This window comes from Melopsittacus undulatus, chromosome 13, assembly GCF_012275295.1.
Source record: "Melopsittacus undulatus isolate bMelUnd1 chromosome 13, bMelUnd1.mat.Z, whole genome shotgun sequence".
NCBI lineage: Eukaryota > Metazoa > Chordata > Aves > Psittaciformes > Psittaculidae > Melopsittacus > Melopsittacus undulatus.
In genome coordinates, this window is record NC_047539.1 from 6034958 (window position 1) to 6050367 (window position 15410).

General features: G+C 46.5%; 1 protein-coding gene across 3 annotated transcripts in view; it reads left to right on the forward strand.

Moving 5' to 3' along the window:
- Nucleotides 1-15410, forward strand: part of MYO1C (myosin IC) — a 49897-nt gene that overhangs the window by 12986 nt on the left and 21501 nt on the right. Inside the window, exon 1 of one of the 3 annotated variants that reach the window (XM_031053691.2) lies at nucleotides 5150-5212. The exons of 1 other annotated variant lie outside the window; for it this stretch is intronic. Coding sequence is in view for 1 of the 2 variants with exons in the window: in XM_005154362.3 (XP_005154419.1) it covers nucleotides 9572-9589 (18 nt within the window). In the remaining variant the exon portion in view is untranslated. Of the gene's footprint in view, nucleotides 1-5149; nucleotides 5213-9442; nucleotides 9590-15410 lie in introns of those variants that run through there. One more of the 3 variants, XM_005154362.3, reaches the window with a different exon arrangement.

Sequence of the window (15410 nt, forward strand, 5' to 3'; positions counted from 1 at the left end):
CATTCCTTGCTTGCTGTTAGCTAAAGATTTATCTATTTTGGGATAAAACTGCTTGCAAATCACAGACTCTGCTCACTGGGGGATCTTTAGGGTGCTGTGAGGCTGGTCAGAAGGAGATTACCTCAGACAATACCCTTCATCTGGTGGCTTTTACCCTCCTTTTCAGAAGCAACAGGGTAAAGGGAAGCAGCTCAGACATAAGCCAGCTGCAACATCATCTGTCCACGTGCTCCCTGTTGGTTGCCAGGCCTCAAGCCTGACACACTGCCAGAAGCCAGTCTGCACTGCGTGTCTGCTCGTCTTTGGTCTGCTTTTGGAAACTGCTTAGGCCATTGCTTTTAGCATAATCTGGAATTTCTACGCATTGTTGGGTAGTCTTATTATGGGCTCACAATCCAGTTTTACTGCAGACTGTTGTTGAAACTCTTCAACTTTTCATAAAGGACTTACGCTATGGTAATGAATGTAAAATGCTCTTTGTTCCCTTACAAAGAAGGGTTTGAAAGAAGCTCAGTCCCATATGTGTTCCAAAGAGTTTCATTAGGATTTATTTATAACTTTTCACTGTCCCAAAATAACTGCCTGCCTCAGGCCAACCAAGTCAGTTTGGGACAGAGGGGAAAAGAAACCCCAGTGGAAGTACAGATTGTGCCTGTAAACTCCACGCCTGTAAATCATCGAAGCAAAACCTCCTCCACTTGCTTGAATGGCTGCAGCGCTGAATGTGCTCTTTCTCTGGGCTGGCAGAGTGGCTCCACTCTAGTCTGTAGTTTGCTTTCAGCATTGCAAAGTTGGCATTAAAGAAGAGGCACACCCAGGAGGAAAGTAAGAACTTGTTTCTCCCAGGTATCACCCGCTCTTGGCAGCAGAACTGAGTGTCGCAAGAGTGCTTGCAGACTGGGCTGGTTCCTTCTTTTCCTTAAGGTACTTACAGACATTACATGCCACGACCCCCTGACAGATGCCACTGAACCATATGAAGCATTTCCCTGAATTTGGGGTTCAGATTGTACTGATTTATGCTACTATAAGCTTTCCATACTTGGCATTTTTTTGTTACATGAACAGGATTGGGATGGAGGAGTAGTTATTGGGGCATCACTCAGGTACAAGCTATTTTATAAACATCCTCTTCCAGTTTCAGACAATATATTCTATCTGTGGAATATATTCTTCGTGTGCTTTCCAGGAAAGTTTTAGCCATTTATCCTTTACTTTTCTGCCATTGGAAGCTTGAGTACATCAGTATAATGTAGATATTACCTGTGCTCCACAGAGCAGAAAAGTTCCTGGTTTTGACAGCAAACCAGGAGTTCAACAATAGCTTTATTCAGACCTTCTGAAAAGGAAAAGCTCCCAATGAACTGAAAGAAACAATTCCATTTGGCTATTGTGGAGCGAGGTATTTCCTTTCTAAACTGTTTGCCACAGTACCAAGTGGTCTCGGTTAGGGTGGGGTTTGTTTTAATGCAAAACGACATTGATGAAAGTTGCCAGTTCCAAGAAAAAAGGACAGCTTGGGACAAGTCAGTCAAGTTTAGTTGTTTCCTATAAAGCAGTCTGATAGAGTAGATAAAGCTCTTGTTTGGATTTCTGTGTGGTAGGTGTTGACATGTCAGACTGCCTTCCTCTAGGCTTCAGATTTAACCTGCTACAGAACAAGCAGCTGAAACTTGGTTGGTGTCAGAAGTTCTGAACAGACAGTTCCTATGTTTAGAGTAGAATTCTACAATCATCATCGGTGCCATGGGGGAAACCTGGGATCCTGTCAATATAACATCCATAGGGGTGGTTGAGCTCTGCTTCCGGACTCCTGGACTCGTACCCACGATTCTTCTCCCTTTTTAGAGCCTTATAATGGGTATGGAGCAGTTATTACATGAGAAGAGAGGTATGAGGGTATTAAAAGTCATTCTTTCTGTAGTTAGTTTTCCCTGAGTCATGACCACTCACATTTACTGGTTCTGAAGAAAACCTGCCTGTTGCTGTGCTCGTTTCCCCCTCTCTGTGCAGGCAGGAATGTCAGCACTGAATTGGTCAGAAACAAAAAGGTCAGTTTAAAAAGCTTCAGGAATCAAGATGTCCCCAGAGATAAGCCAAATATGAAACATCCTCTTGGGACAGATTTGCTGTATACCCAGGAAAGCTTAACACACCCTTGAGTGCACATCCTTTTCTGGCCTGGTAGTGTGAGTATAAGGGCAAGGTGTGAGGAACGTACCTGAAAGCCTGGTTACACTGGAGCAATCCTCTGGAACATTATAGGGAGTTGTAAATGTCAGCTGTGTTCTCAGAAGCTCCTGGTGCTGTGATGTAGAAGAGTGTTTCTGTTGTTAATCTCATTCATGTGTGAGTCTTTCACAAGGGTAACTTGGCTTGCTGCATTTTAAGGCTCCCAGCCTAATGTTGCTGTGGCAAACTGACCATTTCAGCTCAAGGAGATCTTAACCAGTTAACACGTTACAAGTCTTGGCTGGGATTTGGTCCATTAGAAGCCGTGCAACTCTAGATTTGTAGACATACGATGGAGCAGGGCTGCAGATAGCAAATGATTTGTGCATTTTGCCACAACCCATCTTTTGCTCTCAGAAATAGAAGTCTGGGTGATAAACCTGTCTAGGAATGTATATTGTGCTCATTTCCGTGGCAGCTATGGGACTGTCAGACTGTGTTTGCTCAGCAGGCTTCTCTGCTGGGAGTTGGCCTTATCCAAAGGCAGAGCAGAGATGGAAAGATACCCCTCACTGGGGATCACAGGGCAATGTTCCAGTGATAGCACTTGATCCAAATGAGGGCTTTGTGAGCGTTGTTTCATTTGTATAAGAAGAAGGAAAATCTCTCGTAAACTGGATTTGCAGGTTTCGTGTCTGATGGAGTGACAGGGAAAAGCATGTGTTGGAGTTACAATTCCAGCTCCATCCAGAAGTCAGTCTGAAGCATTCACAGCTGCTTCTAGCTGTGTGGAACTGCTTGATGCTGGAACTGCTTGATGCTGGAACTGCTTGATGCTGGAACTGCTTGATGCTGGAACTGCTTGATGCTGGAACTGCTGGCTTGTGAGACATGGATGCACACAACTGTGGGGGAAGAGTTTGGAAATCAAGTTAAATGGCTTCTTCCACGTGTGCCCAACATCCTCACAGTTTAAAACCAGCAAGAGAGCACTGGCCTGCTCACAAACTCTTGTGCTCCATGGATTGACTGCCCAGGAAGGGCAGGAAGGGGAGCTGTCAGTCTTCCTTCTGCGTTAGCACTGGCCACGTCACGCTTTAGGACGTGGCTGTGTCTTTTCCTGCCCTTTCATATCAGAGATGTGCTCAGCCTTGTTCTGCAGGCGCTGTTTTGTAGATTGAAAAGTCTTCTTTCTATCTTTTGCCTCCCATGGTAGAAAAAGGACACAGCAGCTTTAATCTGTACATTCAGGTTTCTATTCTGGGCTGGGGAGAGGCTCACACCTTTGATGGGGGAACCTTAGGTTACTGCATTCTGCCTTCCTGGAGAGTACTGATGTGTGAAGAGCCCAGCTTGTGTCCCTCCTCAGTACACTTCTGTGTTCTTCTTTTCCAGACTGCAAACAGTTTAGTGCTGATCTGGCCTTATATAGTCATTTCCTATTATTAGAAACATTTCCTTGGGATCTTGCTCAGGGAGTAGCAGAGGGAAATCCTGTTTCCTTCATCTAACGTGCAGGCGAATCACCACTGTTCACTCTTTCCTTATCTAGTGGTGATAGAACAAGAAGTTTTTGTTATGATCTGCTTTCCAGTCTTTATTCCTTTCTAACGCTAAACCTCTTTTCAGAAATGCAGGAAAATGATTTTGAAGGAATAGGAGCTGTCAGCCACCCGTGTGAGCTGTAAAGCATTGTCCCCAACCTGGAAGTTCTGCCTGCTCTTTCTCAGCTCTGTTTTAACTCGCAGGTTTACTTGTCCTAATGCTTTGGATAACCAATTCTACTCATTTTGACTACTAGGATAGGATGTTTCACCTGAATCTGTGAAGGCATTGGTACAAAGCTAATGGCTGTGTTAAAGAAGAGAAACGACTTTATATTAATGAGAAGTCTCTTTTTGCATGCAAAGAGAACGTGTGTTTGAGAGGATGGTCACAGAAAGCACAGAGATATGCACAGGCTTTGAACACTTCATTTTTCCTGTGAAAACATTTTTTCCCCTTAAAAGGAAGGTGTAGGTCCTGCCACTGGGAGGGACTGTTTAGAAAGTCAGCTGGGAGGAATGCACATCAGCAGAACTGAGTCAGGCTGTTTGTATTAACAGCTCCCTCCAGAAGGGCTCTTCTTGTTCTTGCCACAGACGCTGCAGGGGAGCTGCTTGAAACGATGGTATCAAAGTAATGGCAAAGCAATCCAGCTGAATTAACTGTTGTTTCAGACTCTATGCTCAACAATGACTGCTGGATTCAGGACGGGCAGAGTGTGTTTGTAAATCAGCTGTCTCACAGTTGCCCTGTAAAACAACCACTGGAGCTGTAACAGGGATGGAGTGAGAGCAGCCGCATGCGTGAGACGCACTGGCATCGGTTAAGGGCATCTGGTCATGATAAAGCAGGACTTTGCTCTGATCATCAAAGCCACTCATCCATTTCTCTTTCACTGCTTCAGCAGAGAGCAACAACAAGGAAAATTCATCTCAATTTGTTAGATTAACCCAGTTCTGGTTTTCACTCACGTCACAAACCCACAATTATTGTGTGTGTGCAGGAGCTGTGACTAAATGGGAGCGCAGTGTGTGTGCTTTTAAACCTGCTGTGCCTCAAATGCATCTGTCATCAAGGGTGGCAAAATAGTGACTGGTGTTTATAGAGACAGAGTCCCAGGAGAGGTATATCTCCATCTTCATGCTTTCTAAGACTCCATTTGTTGGTGTTATTCTTGTTTATTGGTGAAAGACCGAGCTTGGGAAGGAAAGGAGTTCAGCATTCTCACTGCTGAAGCTTTCTGGAAACAAACAGAACCAGTATTGACAGTTTGAGGTGTTACAAAGCATAAATTAGAATCCAAAAGGATCATTTAAATAGACTTCTTTGTCTTCTGGGTTTTTGAACCCTTTTGGCCACACCTTACCATACTGCACAGCCTTTGTCTCTAAACGTGCAAACACATCCACATGGAATCAGAGCATTCCAACAGCTCGTGATGTCATGAAGTTTGCAGGACAATTAAGCAACTTTGCCATCTTGAGACACCTTCTGAGTGAGTACAATGGGCTTTTGATTTAACCTTCTTAGGTCTGCAGTTCCAGAACTGACCAGTTGTGTCTCCAGGGACCAATGTCCTATGGCCTAGGCTTCTGTTCCTAATTACTTGTTTGGGGGACATCTGGCTGCTTTCTGCGTGGGGGAAAGAGGAGATGTGTTACCACAAACAAAAAGAGGGTAGAAACCAGGCAACTCTTACCAGGGCTGATGGTATGGGGAGGAGGTTCTGCCCCCTTATAGAGCCTGTTACAATATTTACTGATGATTCTTTGGCAGGGCATTGGTTTATGCAGTTATTGTGCAGTCAGATGTCCAGCTCTGCTAAAACAGAGGTTTTTCCCCAAGGAGTGATCCAGATGTCCCTTGGAACCACCGATTCCTGCTATAGGGTGTTTTAGGAATGTGAGGCATTTGAATCAGCTTTAGATCAGCGCAGTCTGGACAGCAGGACACATGTGGTAGGTTAAAGAAATTCCTATTTTCTGAGATGTTCCTCTGACCTGCAAGAGGAAGGGCCCTTGAATTCCTGGCCTGTCAAGGGTGGTTTCTTTCCCATGGTGTCTTTGCCAAGTGCTTTCTAATTATGGAATGTGTGTTATTCTGGAGTTGTTTTGCAAGGCAGAAATAGTGAATATTATAGAAATCCTGATAAAAAAGATACACATTGATAGATGAACTTGACACCTTTTGCTTTGGAATAACGTAGGTGTGATCCCCATTGATTTTTGGAATAGCAGAAACCCGAACCAGCATCCCTTACCTGCAGATTTATATTGTGCAGTGGAATCTGCACTGGTCTGCTGATGGTTTCACTGGTTTTAGACTGGTTTGATGGGGCTAAACTGTTCTCTTGTGAGTGCAGCTCAGCAGGTCACGCACTGCTCTCTATGAGCCTGCCGGAGCAGGGCTGACAGGAAAGGTTTCCAGTCCCCTTGCTTTGAATGTGGAATTGTATGCAGGCAATCAGCTGCTTATCAGCACCGAGCAGAGCAATCCCAGTGCTCTAATCCAGGGTTTATATGAGTCACTTCTGACTGGTGAGGCCTGGAAAACTTGATTCATACCTCTGCTTGTAGTTGCCTGTAGTGGTGATCCAGACCCAGCCAGCCATCCTCAGCAGAAATCCCAGGCAAGGGCTGGGCTCTGTTGCTGGAAAGGAAGAGCCTGGTTTTATCACCTTAATAATCCAGGATCAAGGTCTTTTACATCAAAATGATGCTGGTTATCTCTGTTTTCCAATCATAGTTTTCCTCCTCCTACTTTAGGCTAACCCATGCGCCAACAGGAGCTGGGCAGTAGTTTGGCTGCAGAATAAAGCTTTTTGAGTAGAGGAATTCCCAGGGAATAAAGGGTTCTCCTGCAAGGAAATGGCATTTCCAGTGCTGAGGTGTGTCCTGACAGGTGTTAGGAGGTGTGAACTAGGGGAAAGGTGAAGGTGTTGATGTGAAGATATCTCTCTGCTAATACTTAACATGAATTGTATTGGCTGTTGTTTGCCTACAATTGGACTGATTTGAGGAATGATGGTGGAGAACTGACATTCTCCTGCTGAAGAATTAGAGCTGCCAGGCCACAGCTCTAATTAGCCTTGGAAAACTCCTGGATCCAGGCTTGCTGTTGAGACTCAGGGGTGGCTCATAGGGCTCAGGGGAACAGAGCTTACCTTAACTTGGATCTTAGCTGTTCTCCTGCACTGAGCAGGGCTTTGGAGTATTGTCCAGTGCTTTTCAATGCTCTGACATAGATCAATGCTAAACCCCTCTCTGAAACGTGTCCTGAGGCTGCCTCTGTTAATAATTCACCCAACTCCTCAGTTGGCTGATGAAAGAAGTGAGTAAAAGTCATGCCAAAGAGAGTTGTGTAAGAATTGGGAGGTAAGGTTTCAATCACTTCTCAGAATGGAATCTGATGAGGGCAGGAAGGCTAGTGGCATCATAGCACCCTTCAGAAGAGCTTCATCACAAATCCTCGCAGTGGTTGGCACATCCTTCCTGTGAGGAATGGCATCCACCATTGGCTCGGTGCCTTGGGTCAGAGCTAATGAGAGGGGAGCACTGCACTGAACCACTGACAAACATCTCCTGTGTTTCTTTGGTTTTAATTAGCCTCCTGGCTGAGTAGTGTTTTACTTTACTTGGTTTAGCTTTACTTTTAAAGCTTTTTAGCTTCTTGGTTTAAATCTCTTTAAGGATTAACTTTACCCTTTCTGTAATAGAATCTGGACAGTGTGCATTTTGATATGAAGAAAAAAACCCCAAGACCTTTAAGCAGAGCTGGCTTCAGATAGTGCCAGTCATGAAATATCAGCAGCTGAGGCTGGGAATGGTTTCATGACTCTGAGCATTCGACGGCTGGAGAATCTGCCTGTTGATACTGCAGGATTTGGGTGATGACTGTCACAAAGGGACCGCTGTAAATGGAGTCCAACAACTGGGGTACTGATAGTGCTGAGCTTCCTCAGTGGTGCTGCACACTGCCTGGGGTCCTGCCCTCATAGCTAGCTGAGACTAATGCACCTGAGGCTCAAAGAGCCTTTCTGGAGAAGGGAAATTGGTTTATGTCTACTTTCTTCTTTATCCTACAATCATGAAAAAAGCTTTCCCCACTTAGAAAAGAGAGAAACAGGTAACAAAGTAATGTCCTCCCAAAAAGTCTTATGGTGACAAAAGGGCATTATTGAGTTTACCACCTCTGCTCACCCGCCTATGGTAGTGACCTGGGGATGATAGCTGACACTCAGTGTGATACCTGATTTCAGAAGCATGCAAGTGATGTTCAGCAGATGTGAGGGAGTCTGCAGTGCTCTCTTTTCAGAAGCCCCCATGCACAGCAGGCAAGATTCTATTCCCATTCATTTTGATAAGGTTCCTATGGAAAATCAGGAGCTGTTTGGATCAGGCTGTTTGCTCACTGCAGATGTGGCCACATGCGTTTAGAGCCAAGTGACCTCTGAAAATTCATATTCTTATCTGTAGGCTTAGACTAAATTTGGGCCTTCCTAACATCAGGTGTCAGTCCAGTTTTGCTGTACCTGTAATTCATTTTAGGATGGGCACAGCTGAGTTCATAGAGGAGCAAAAGAATTCACAGAATCATTTTAGGTCAGAAGGGGCCTGTGGGGATCTCTGGTCCAACCCCGCTTTTAAACAGGGCCAATTTTAGGTCAGGTTGCTCAGGCATTGTCTGATTGAGTCTCAAATGTCTCCAGGGATGGAGTTTCACAACTTATGGTGCCCCTGTTCCAGTCTTTGACAGCACTCACTGTGGGGAAAATAAAGTTTCCCAATATCTCATTGGAATTTCCCTTCTTCCAGCTTTCACCCATTGCCTCTCCTGCTTTCACTTTGCACCCAATGCTAGCAAGGGCTGCATGTATGCCCTGGCACAGGGTGCCCAGAGAAGCTGTGGCTGCCCCATCCCTGGCAGTGCTCAAGGCCAGGTTGGACACAGGGGCTTGGAGCAGCTGCTCCAGTGGAAGGGGTCCCTGCCTGTGGCAGGGGTTGGAGCTGGAGGAGCTTTAAGGTCCCTTCCAATCCCAACCAGGCTGTGGTTCTGTGATTGTTTTGTGTGTGACCAGACCCAGACAGAAACAGTGTTTGCGAGGATTGGAGACTAAGGGCAATGGTGGCTTCAGTATGTCCTAGGAAGGGTCTTACTTGGTGTAGTGCAGGTTAGTTTGTCATAAGGACCTCGGGGACCTCCACGTAGTGTAAGTGCTCTGAGAATGCATGTCTCAATGTTTCTGCAGTGCAATACCCCTGAGCCCTATGCTAAAAGTCTTTGCAAGAGCAGACAAGTCAAACTACACCCTGTCCTCCGACTCTTTGTGGTCTTTTGGTTCACCAAGACCATAAGTGTACAAGTGTAACTGTAAGGAGATCGATTGTGCTGCTGTTGGGGTGAGTTGGGAGCAGGTTTGGGGAACCCTCTTGCTGCTGCTTCAGTGCAAACATGCTGTAATGAAGCACATCTCTTCCTGTCCCAGGGTTTGTGTGTTGGGCTCTGCACCAGCGTTTCCAGCGCCTGGAATTCCTTTCCTTGCCGTTTTTCCCTGTGGTTAGGCACTCTGCAGGGAAGGCAGAGGACAGCTGGCTGCTCTTGGCCTGCCTCTCCTGAGCTCTGCACACCCGGCTCTCCTCTTTGCAAGGGGAGGAGAGTTCCTCTCCTTCTCCTTGGAAAACGCCCTCTCCGGGATGCTCCAGTAGGAGCTGGTGGGAGGGAAGGAGCTGTGACTGCACCGAAAATGCCATGAAAAAAACCCAAAGCAACTGACAGGAGGGAGAACTTGTCCTCAGATTCCTGCTTTTTGCAGCAGGGTGAACTGAGGCTCTGCAGGAGCTGCCAGGAGGCAGAGATGAAGTTCAGAGGCGCGGTAAGATTTGCTCAGCTCTCTTGGTGGGTTTGCAGCTTTCGGGTGTGTGTCTGGCCCTCAGGAGAAGGGAGACACGTTGCCAAGGTTCCAGCAGGGAAGTGGAATGCTTTGCGAGAGATCCCTTCATTGGGAAGTGATTTGGAAGGGGTTGGAATGGGATAAAACCCCAGGGAAATGCATGTTTCAAGGAGGAAGCCAAGGTGGGAGTTGAGGAAGTGGGAAGAGAGGGGGAAAGCTGTGCTCTGCATTAGGGGAGAAGAAAGGGGGGAACCTTTGCTTGGGTGGATGGGGCTTGAGGATGTGAACATACCCTACTGGTGCTGGGCTCTGCTGTGTCCTTCCCAGGGCCGTGATGGACTCCTTTCTGTCTGACTACCACCCTCGGGAATGGCAGGAAATACCTGCTTAAGGACTCATTGCCACTCGGTTCCTCCAGGGTGTATTTACTTCATCAAACTTTGTCCATGTTTTAGCAGCAACCAGAAAGCCTGGCTCTGTGTACTGCATTGCACCAGGAGCTTAGGAAACTATGTGGCAAAAGCTTGAGAAGACCAGGATTAGTACCTGGAGAAAGAGAGAAGTAAGAGAGAAGGGGAAAAAGTTCACATACAATAATGCCATAGAGAAGACAGATCATGAGCTCCTTTCTTCTGTGCTGTAGCGCGGGAAGGGGGACATTCACTTGTGTTAGAAGTTGCCAAAGTGATGCAAGGATTATGTTCATACAATGCATAATTGGGCCATGGAATTCACTGACGTTGGAAGATGCTGAGATCAAGAATGAGGGAATGTTATAACAGAAGCATACGTGGGCTTTTGGCTGGATGAGAATGTTCAAGGCTCTAATTGGCAATAACTTCCCAAATTTAGGAAGAGGAGGATTGAAAACATCGTGTCTGTGGATTTAAGCTCTTCTCTGTTGAAGGAGCAGTAGCAAGGGCTGGAGTATCCTGTACCTGTTCAGTGTAGAGATACGTGTGTGCATCCCAATAGTCTAGTGTTGACCACTCTGAGAAAGGGTCTTGGTGATGAAGGAAAGAGCAGAGCTTCTGGAGAACATGCCCAGATGTGACAGCACATGTGAAGGTGGAGATGACAGTGCTTGTGCTTGGGTTTCTGTTGGCATGGAGGATGGTGGAGCCAGCAAACTCACCTACAGCAGGAGGTTGGTGATAGAGAGAGTGTGATAAGTGGTGTTGTCCAGGGTGGTGCTTGATGCTCTCCAAGAGAACACATGGGTGTGGAAGTGCCCTTCAAATGCTCCAGGAATGCTCTGGAGTGCTTGTTGTGCTCGGAAAGTTTTACTATCCCTGCAAGACTTCATGGTCTGAAATGGCTGTGTGGGGCGTGGGGAATTCAGCAGGGAAGCTGGGAACCTCTGGTGTGGGGAAGGGCAGAGTGCTGCAGGAGTAACCTGCAGTATAGCTTGGAAGTGAGATGAAAGGATGCATGGATTTAGAAGGAAATACAATAGAGCAGTGAACAAGGATGCAGAGTGGGCACGCCATTGCTGCAAGCAGGGATGCAGGGGGAGCACGTGCATCCCATGGTTCTTACCTGTAGACTGGTGTCTGGGTTTCTGCTTCTCTCACCAGCTCAGTCGATGACAAAGCTTCCTTGGAAGGGCAATGATGTGAGATTTGGCTTCTTGTGCCCTCTATTTTCTGCAGCTACTGAGGGATGCCCAGGCCTGTACCCCGGGGGCACAGGTAGTACTGCAATGAGGAGTGATGAGCAGCATCTCTCAACCAGCACCAGCTTGTGTCAGCTGCTCAGGAGCAAAAATGTCAGCTCCCTAAATATAGAAATCCAGCGTATTTGCTTTTCCAGCCTTGGTTGAGTTCCTGGTTTGTCTGGTTCATTTTTCTTACTACTATTTTATATTTAGCTTGTTGATTGAAATATCAGCAGCCCCTCTAAGGGGTAGATGCTTTGCCTCTCATTTGAATCAGTTCTTACAACTCCCTTTTCCTTTTCACTACTGATTGCTTCTCTTCTTCCCTAACTTCCTCCCTATCCCCCCAAAACATGAAGTCTAGAAGATGTAATCCCATTATAAACATGAAACAAATTATGTTACCTCCTTGCCATTGAATCTCCATGGCTTGCTTTGGTTTCTGGTCGATTGTAATTTACATTCGAGCTCCTTAGGTGGATTCTTACTATTCTAAATACTTCCTATTTGCAAATGTCAAACATCATTGATTACTGCATCAACAGTCATCATTAATTGCAGCAGCATCTGCACCCTGCAGTATTGCTTTTGGAAAGATGCTTTCACAGTTCTATCCCCTATATGTTTGATAGATACTTAAAGTAATACACACAGGGTGATCCATTGCTCCCATTTCCCTTTGTGCTTTGCATTTTATTGGGAGATGCAATGGTTCCATAGCTTGGAAAGTGAGGGAGGCAGAACTTTAGTTTCTAGGCAGGTTGCTAGTGGGGATGTAAGTCTTTGTGAGAGCAGACCGAGATTGCTTCCCCTGTATTTCTGGTTGGTTTATGGTTTAATGTATTCCAGTTTGTCCCTACTTAAAACACATAAGACCTCAAAATAAACAGTTTACAAGGATTAGTCAAGGAAATAGCATTTCTTTATCTTTAATATAATTTCTTGAATAGCGTATTCTGTAGTTAGATCCTTCCAACGTGTGGTTTAGGATCAGGAGGGAAGTATCCGAGAAGCAGGCTCTGAGTATGGGCTCCCACATTCCATTGCTGGCCATGTATTGCTGTAAAAGAGGCAGGAATAGAAAAGTGATTTTGCTATAAATGGTGACTTGTTTGTAAGTTCAAGTTGTTCCTTTAACTCCACTGGTCTGTGTCATCAGAGTTGTTACTTGGTTTTGATCCTGTTTGTTCTGGCACTTCTGATTTTACCCAAGTTGTCTGCTCAGAACAGCTTCATAGAATCATCATAGAGCCATAGAATGGTTGGGATTGGAAGGGACCTTAAAGCTCCTCCAGCTCCAACACCTTCCACTGGAGCAGCTGCTCCAAGCCCCTGTGTCCAACCTGGCCTTGAACAGTGCCAGGGATGGGGCAGCCACAGCTTCTCTGGGCACCCTGTGCCAGCGCCTCAGCACCCTCACAGGGAACAGCTTCTGCCTAAGAGCTCAGCTCAGTCTCCCCTCAGGCAGGTTCAAGCCATTCCCCTTGGCCTGTCCCTACAGGCCCTTGTCCCAAGCCCCTCTCCCACAGGCTTACACCTTGGGGGAAATAACTTCATTTGGCTTACAGAATTAAAGCTAAAATGTTTGCTTTTGTTACTTCATTTTCTTAACTAAACAAGATGAATACATGGGATTTGTGTTGTATAAATTATTGGCTGAGCTCAGGTGGCTTCAGGAGGGGCAAATAAATCCATGGGGCTGTTTGGAGAGGTGTTTTGTTGGAGACCCAAGCTGCCCCTCAAGGATCCCTTATTCCAACCCAGCTGTTGACTAACATAGTCCAAAAAGAGCAGCTCATTTCCAGTGTGGCAAGAGGGAGGAGGATCCCAAGTGCTGCATTTGAGCCTGGCAGAGATTCTCTGGCAGGCAGCAAGTGCTTGACTAAGATCCCTTGATTCTGGTCCACCCCAGTTGTTTTCACTATTGCTTTCTCTATGTAAAAGGAAATGAGGAGCTCTCCCATTCTGCACCTCAGGAATTGAGGCCCTGGATAAAAGAGCTGAGTTTTGTCTGCCCTGCTGTCTAGCTCAGGCTGTGTCCAAACCCTTTCTCAAGGCTGTGGAGTGGAGGAGAAATCAGAGGCATCGTTTTCCTTCCTGCAGCATTGGCATGACAGTGAGGAATGTCAGACAAGCCAGGAGACAAATGTGTTTTCACTGCCACCTCCCCACGAGAAGTTGGTTCTTGGTTCAGACTCCTTATTGTCTTCCCGAATCTAATCTGAATTTCCCTTCCCACTCCTGCTTGGTTCTTGCCTGTTCTTCCGTTCCCGGCTTTGTGACTATTTCTGGAGCCTACAGATCAATCATCTTTCACTCCATACCAAGATAAAGATGCACCCGCTTCCTGAGGGGGTTTAGTGCAAGTCTCGTGCTCTGCTGGATGGATGCTGGTTAATTCCTTGTCAGAGGAGAACAGTCAAACATACATCTTCAGACTGAAGCAGAAATCATGTTTGTCATATGACTTTTCTTTCTACATCAGATGACTGCAATGCTCCCCTGCTCCATATAAGACCATTCACTTGGAGTGTTTCAGGTGTTTTCACAAGCATCACTCATGGATGCTCCAGGAAGGACTGGGAATTGCCTGAGCTACTGAGTGCTTCCTCATCTCCTGGTGGCTGGCAGGTTGGATAGGGCTTGGAGCAGCTGCTCCAGTGGAAGGTGTCCCTGCCCATGGCAGGGGGTTGGAACTGGATGAGCTTTAAGGTTCCTTCCAATCCAAACCATCCCATGCTTGGATCTTTAAGCCTTAAGCAGAGGAAAGTCTTTCTCATACTCTTTTAGCATAGTTTAAAAAGAGAACTACTAGTTTACACCTTCACAGTCGCATGTCAGAGATTTACCAGCTCACCTTAGGAGACTCTGGTATAGTCTCGAGTGCTTTTGTACTCTCATTTGTGACGGGTGTTTTCTGGTCTTGTTGACTCTTGGATGAATACAAAGAAAAGCTGGAACCTGAGCCAAGGTAAACCTGGCTCTGCAGGCTGCATTCAGCACCAGTGTACACCAGCAGGAAGTCTTTCCCAAAGTTTAATCACATGGAAGAGAAAGGCATGTGGAAGTGGTGCCGCTTTGGTAACTGCACTGGCTTGGGCCCCACCATTCAGGAGCGACGGCTTTTCCTTTCCTGGCCATGAGCCACTGTTGTGCTAAGGGCTCTGGAGAAGTGATTAAAAGCAAAAAGTGGGTTAAAATAGTGTGGGAATGAGTCCCTAGGATGCTGTGCCCTGGGGTGGCTATGGGAAATGCTGTGGCAGGTTGTACTCTCTCAAGCAGGAGTGACCATCAGGATGTGATTTGAGTAAAGGGCTGTGGTTTTAAGCAAGTTTGAGAGAGAAAGGCACCAAGATCAGCTGGAGATTGCTCAGATTTTTGCAGTTCCCTGTTTGCAGCCTGTGTTGGGGTGGCATTAGCATGGTGTATCCTAGGAGGGTTGGGATCCTTAGCCTGCTCCTCCTTTTGGTTCCTATGGGCACTGTCAAATTGCTCATGGTAGAGTTAATGGGTTATTACTGTCAATGGGCACCTGCATTCCCTTCCCTCCTTGCCCTGGGTCTGGCACTCCATGATCCCATGGTTATGGTGATTCAGTTCACTACCTTGATAGAAAGTGGCCACCTTCTTTTTCCTCCCCCCCCCCCGTGCTTTATTTGGCTGATTTAGCAAGTTGCATTGATTCAAGACAGGTAATTGCGTGCATGAACACGTGCCAGGGAGGCAAAGGCTGTGTGTGGTTTGGTGCTGGTGGGCTGGTAGACTACATCTTCACTTGCCTCTTTGGTGGTGGTTTCACCAGCACTTACACCCGCAGGAGCTGACCCTGCTGCTGCAGTATTCCCTGCCCTCAATCCCAAGTGTGGTTCCCAATCTTGCACCACCATCATCTGTCAGCTGCTGCGAGGGAGGATGAGTTGAACCAGTGTGGGAAAATGGCCTGGATATGAAAACAATACTCATAAAAGAACCCAAACCCAAGCTAGTTTTAATCCATGTCAGGTTTCCAGTGTAACCTATTGCACAAGCACTGGAGCTGGTGGAAGCCAAAGGGTGCAGCTGCACAGAGGGCTGTGGGATGGGCCTTTTGCCTCTCTTCCCACTGTCCCAGCAGCTCATTTGCCACTGAACTCTCTTAGCAGCTTC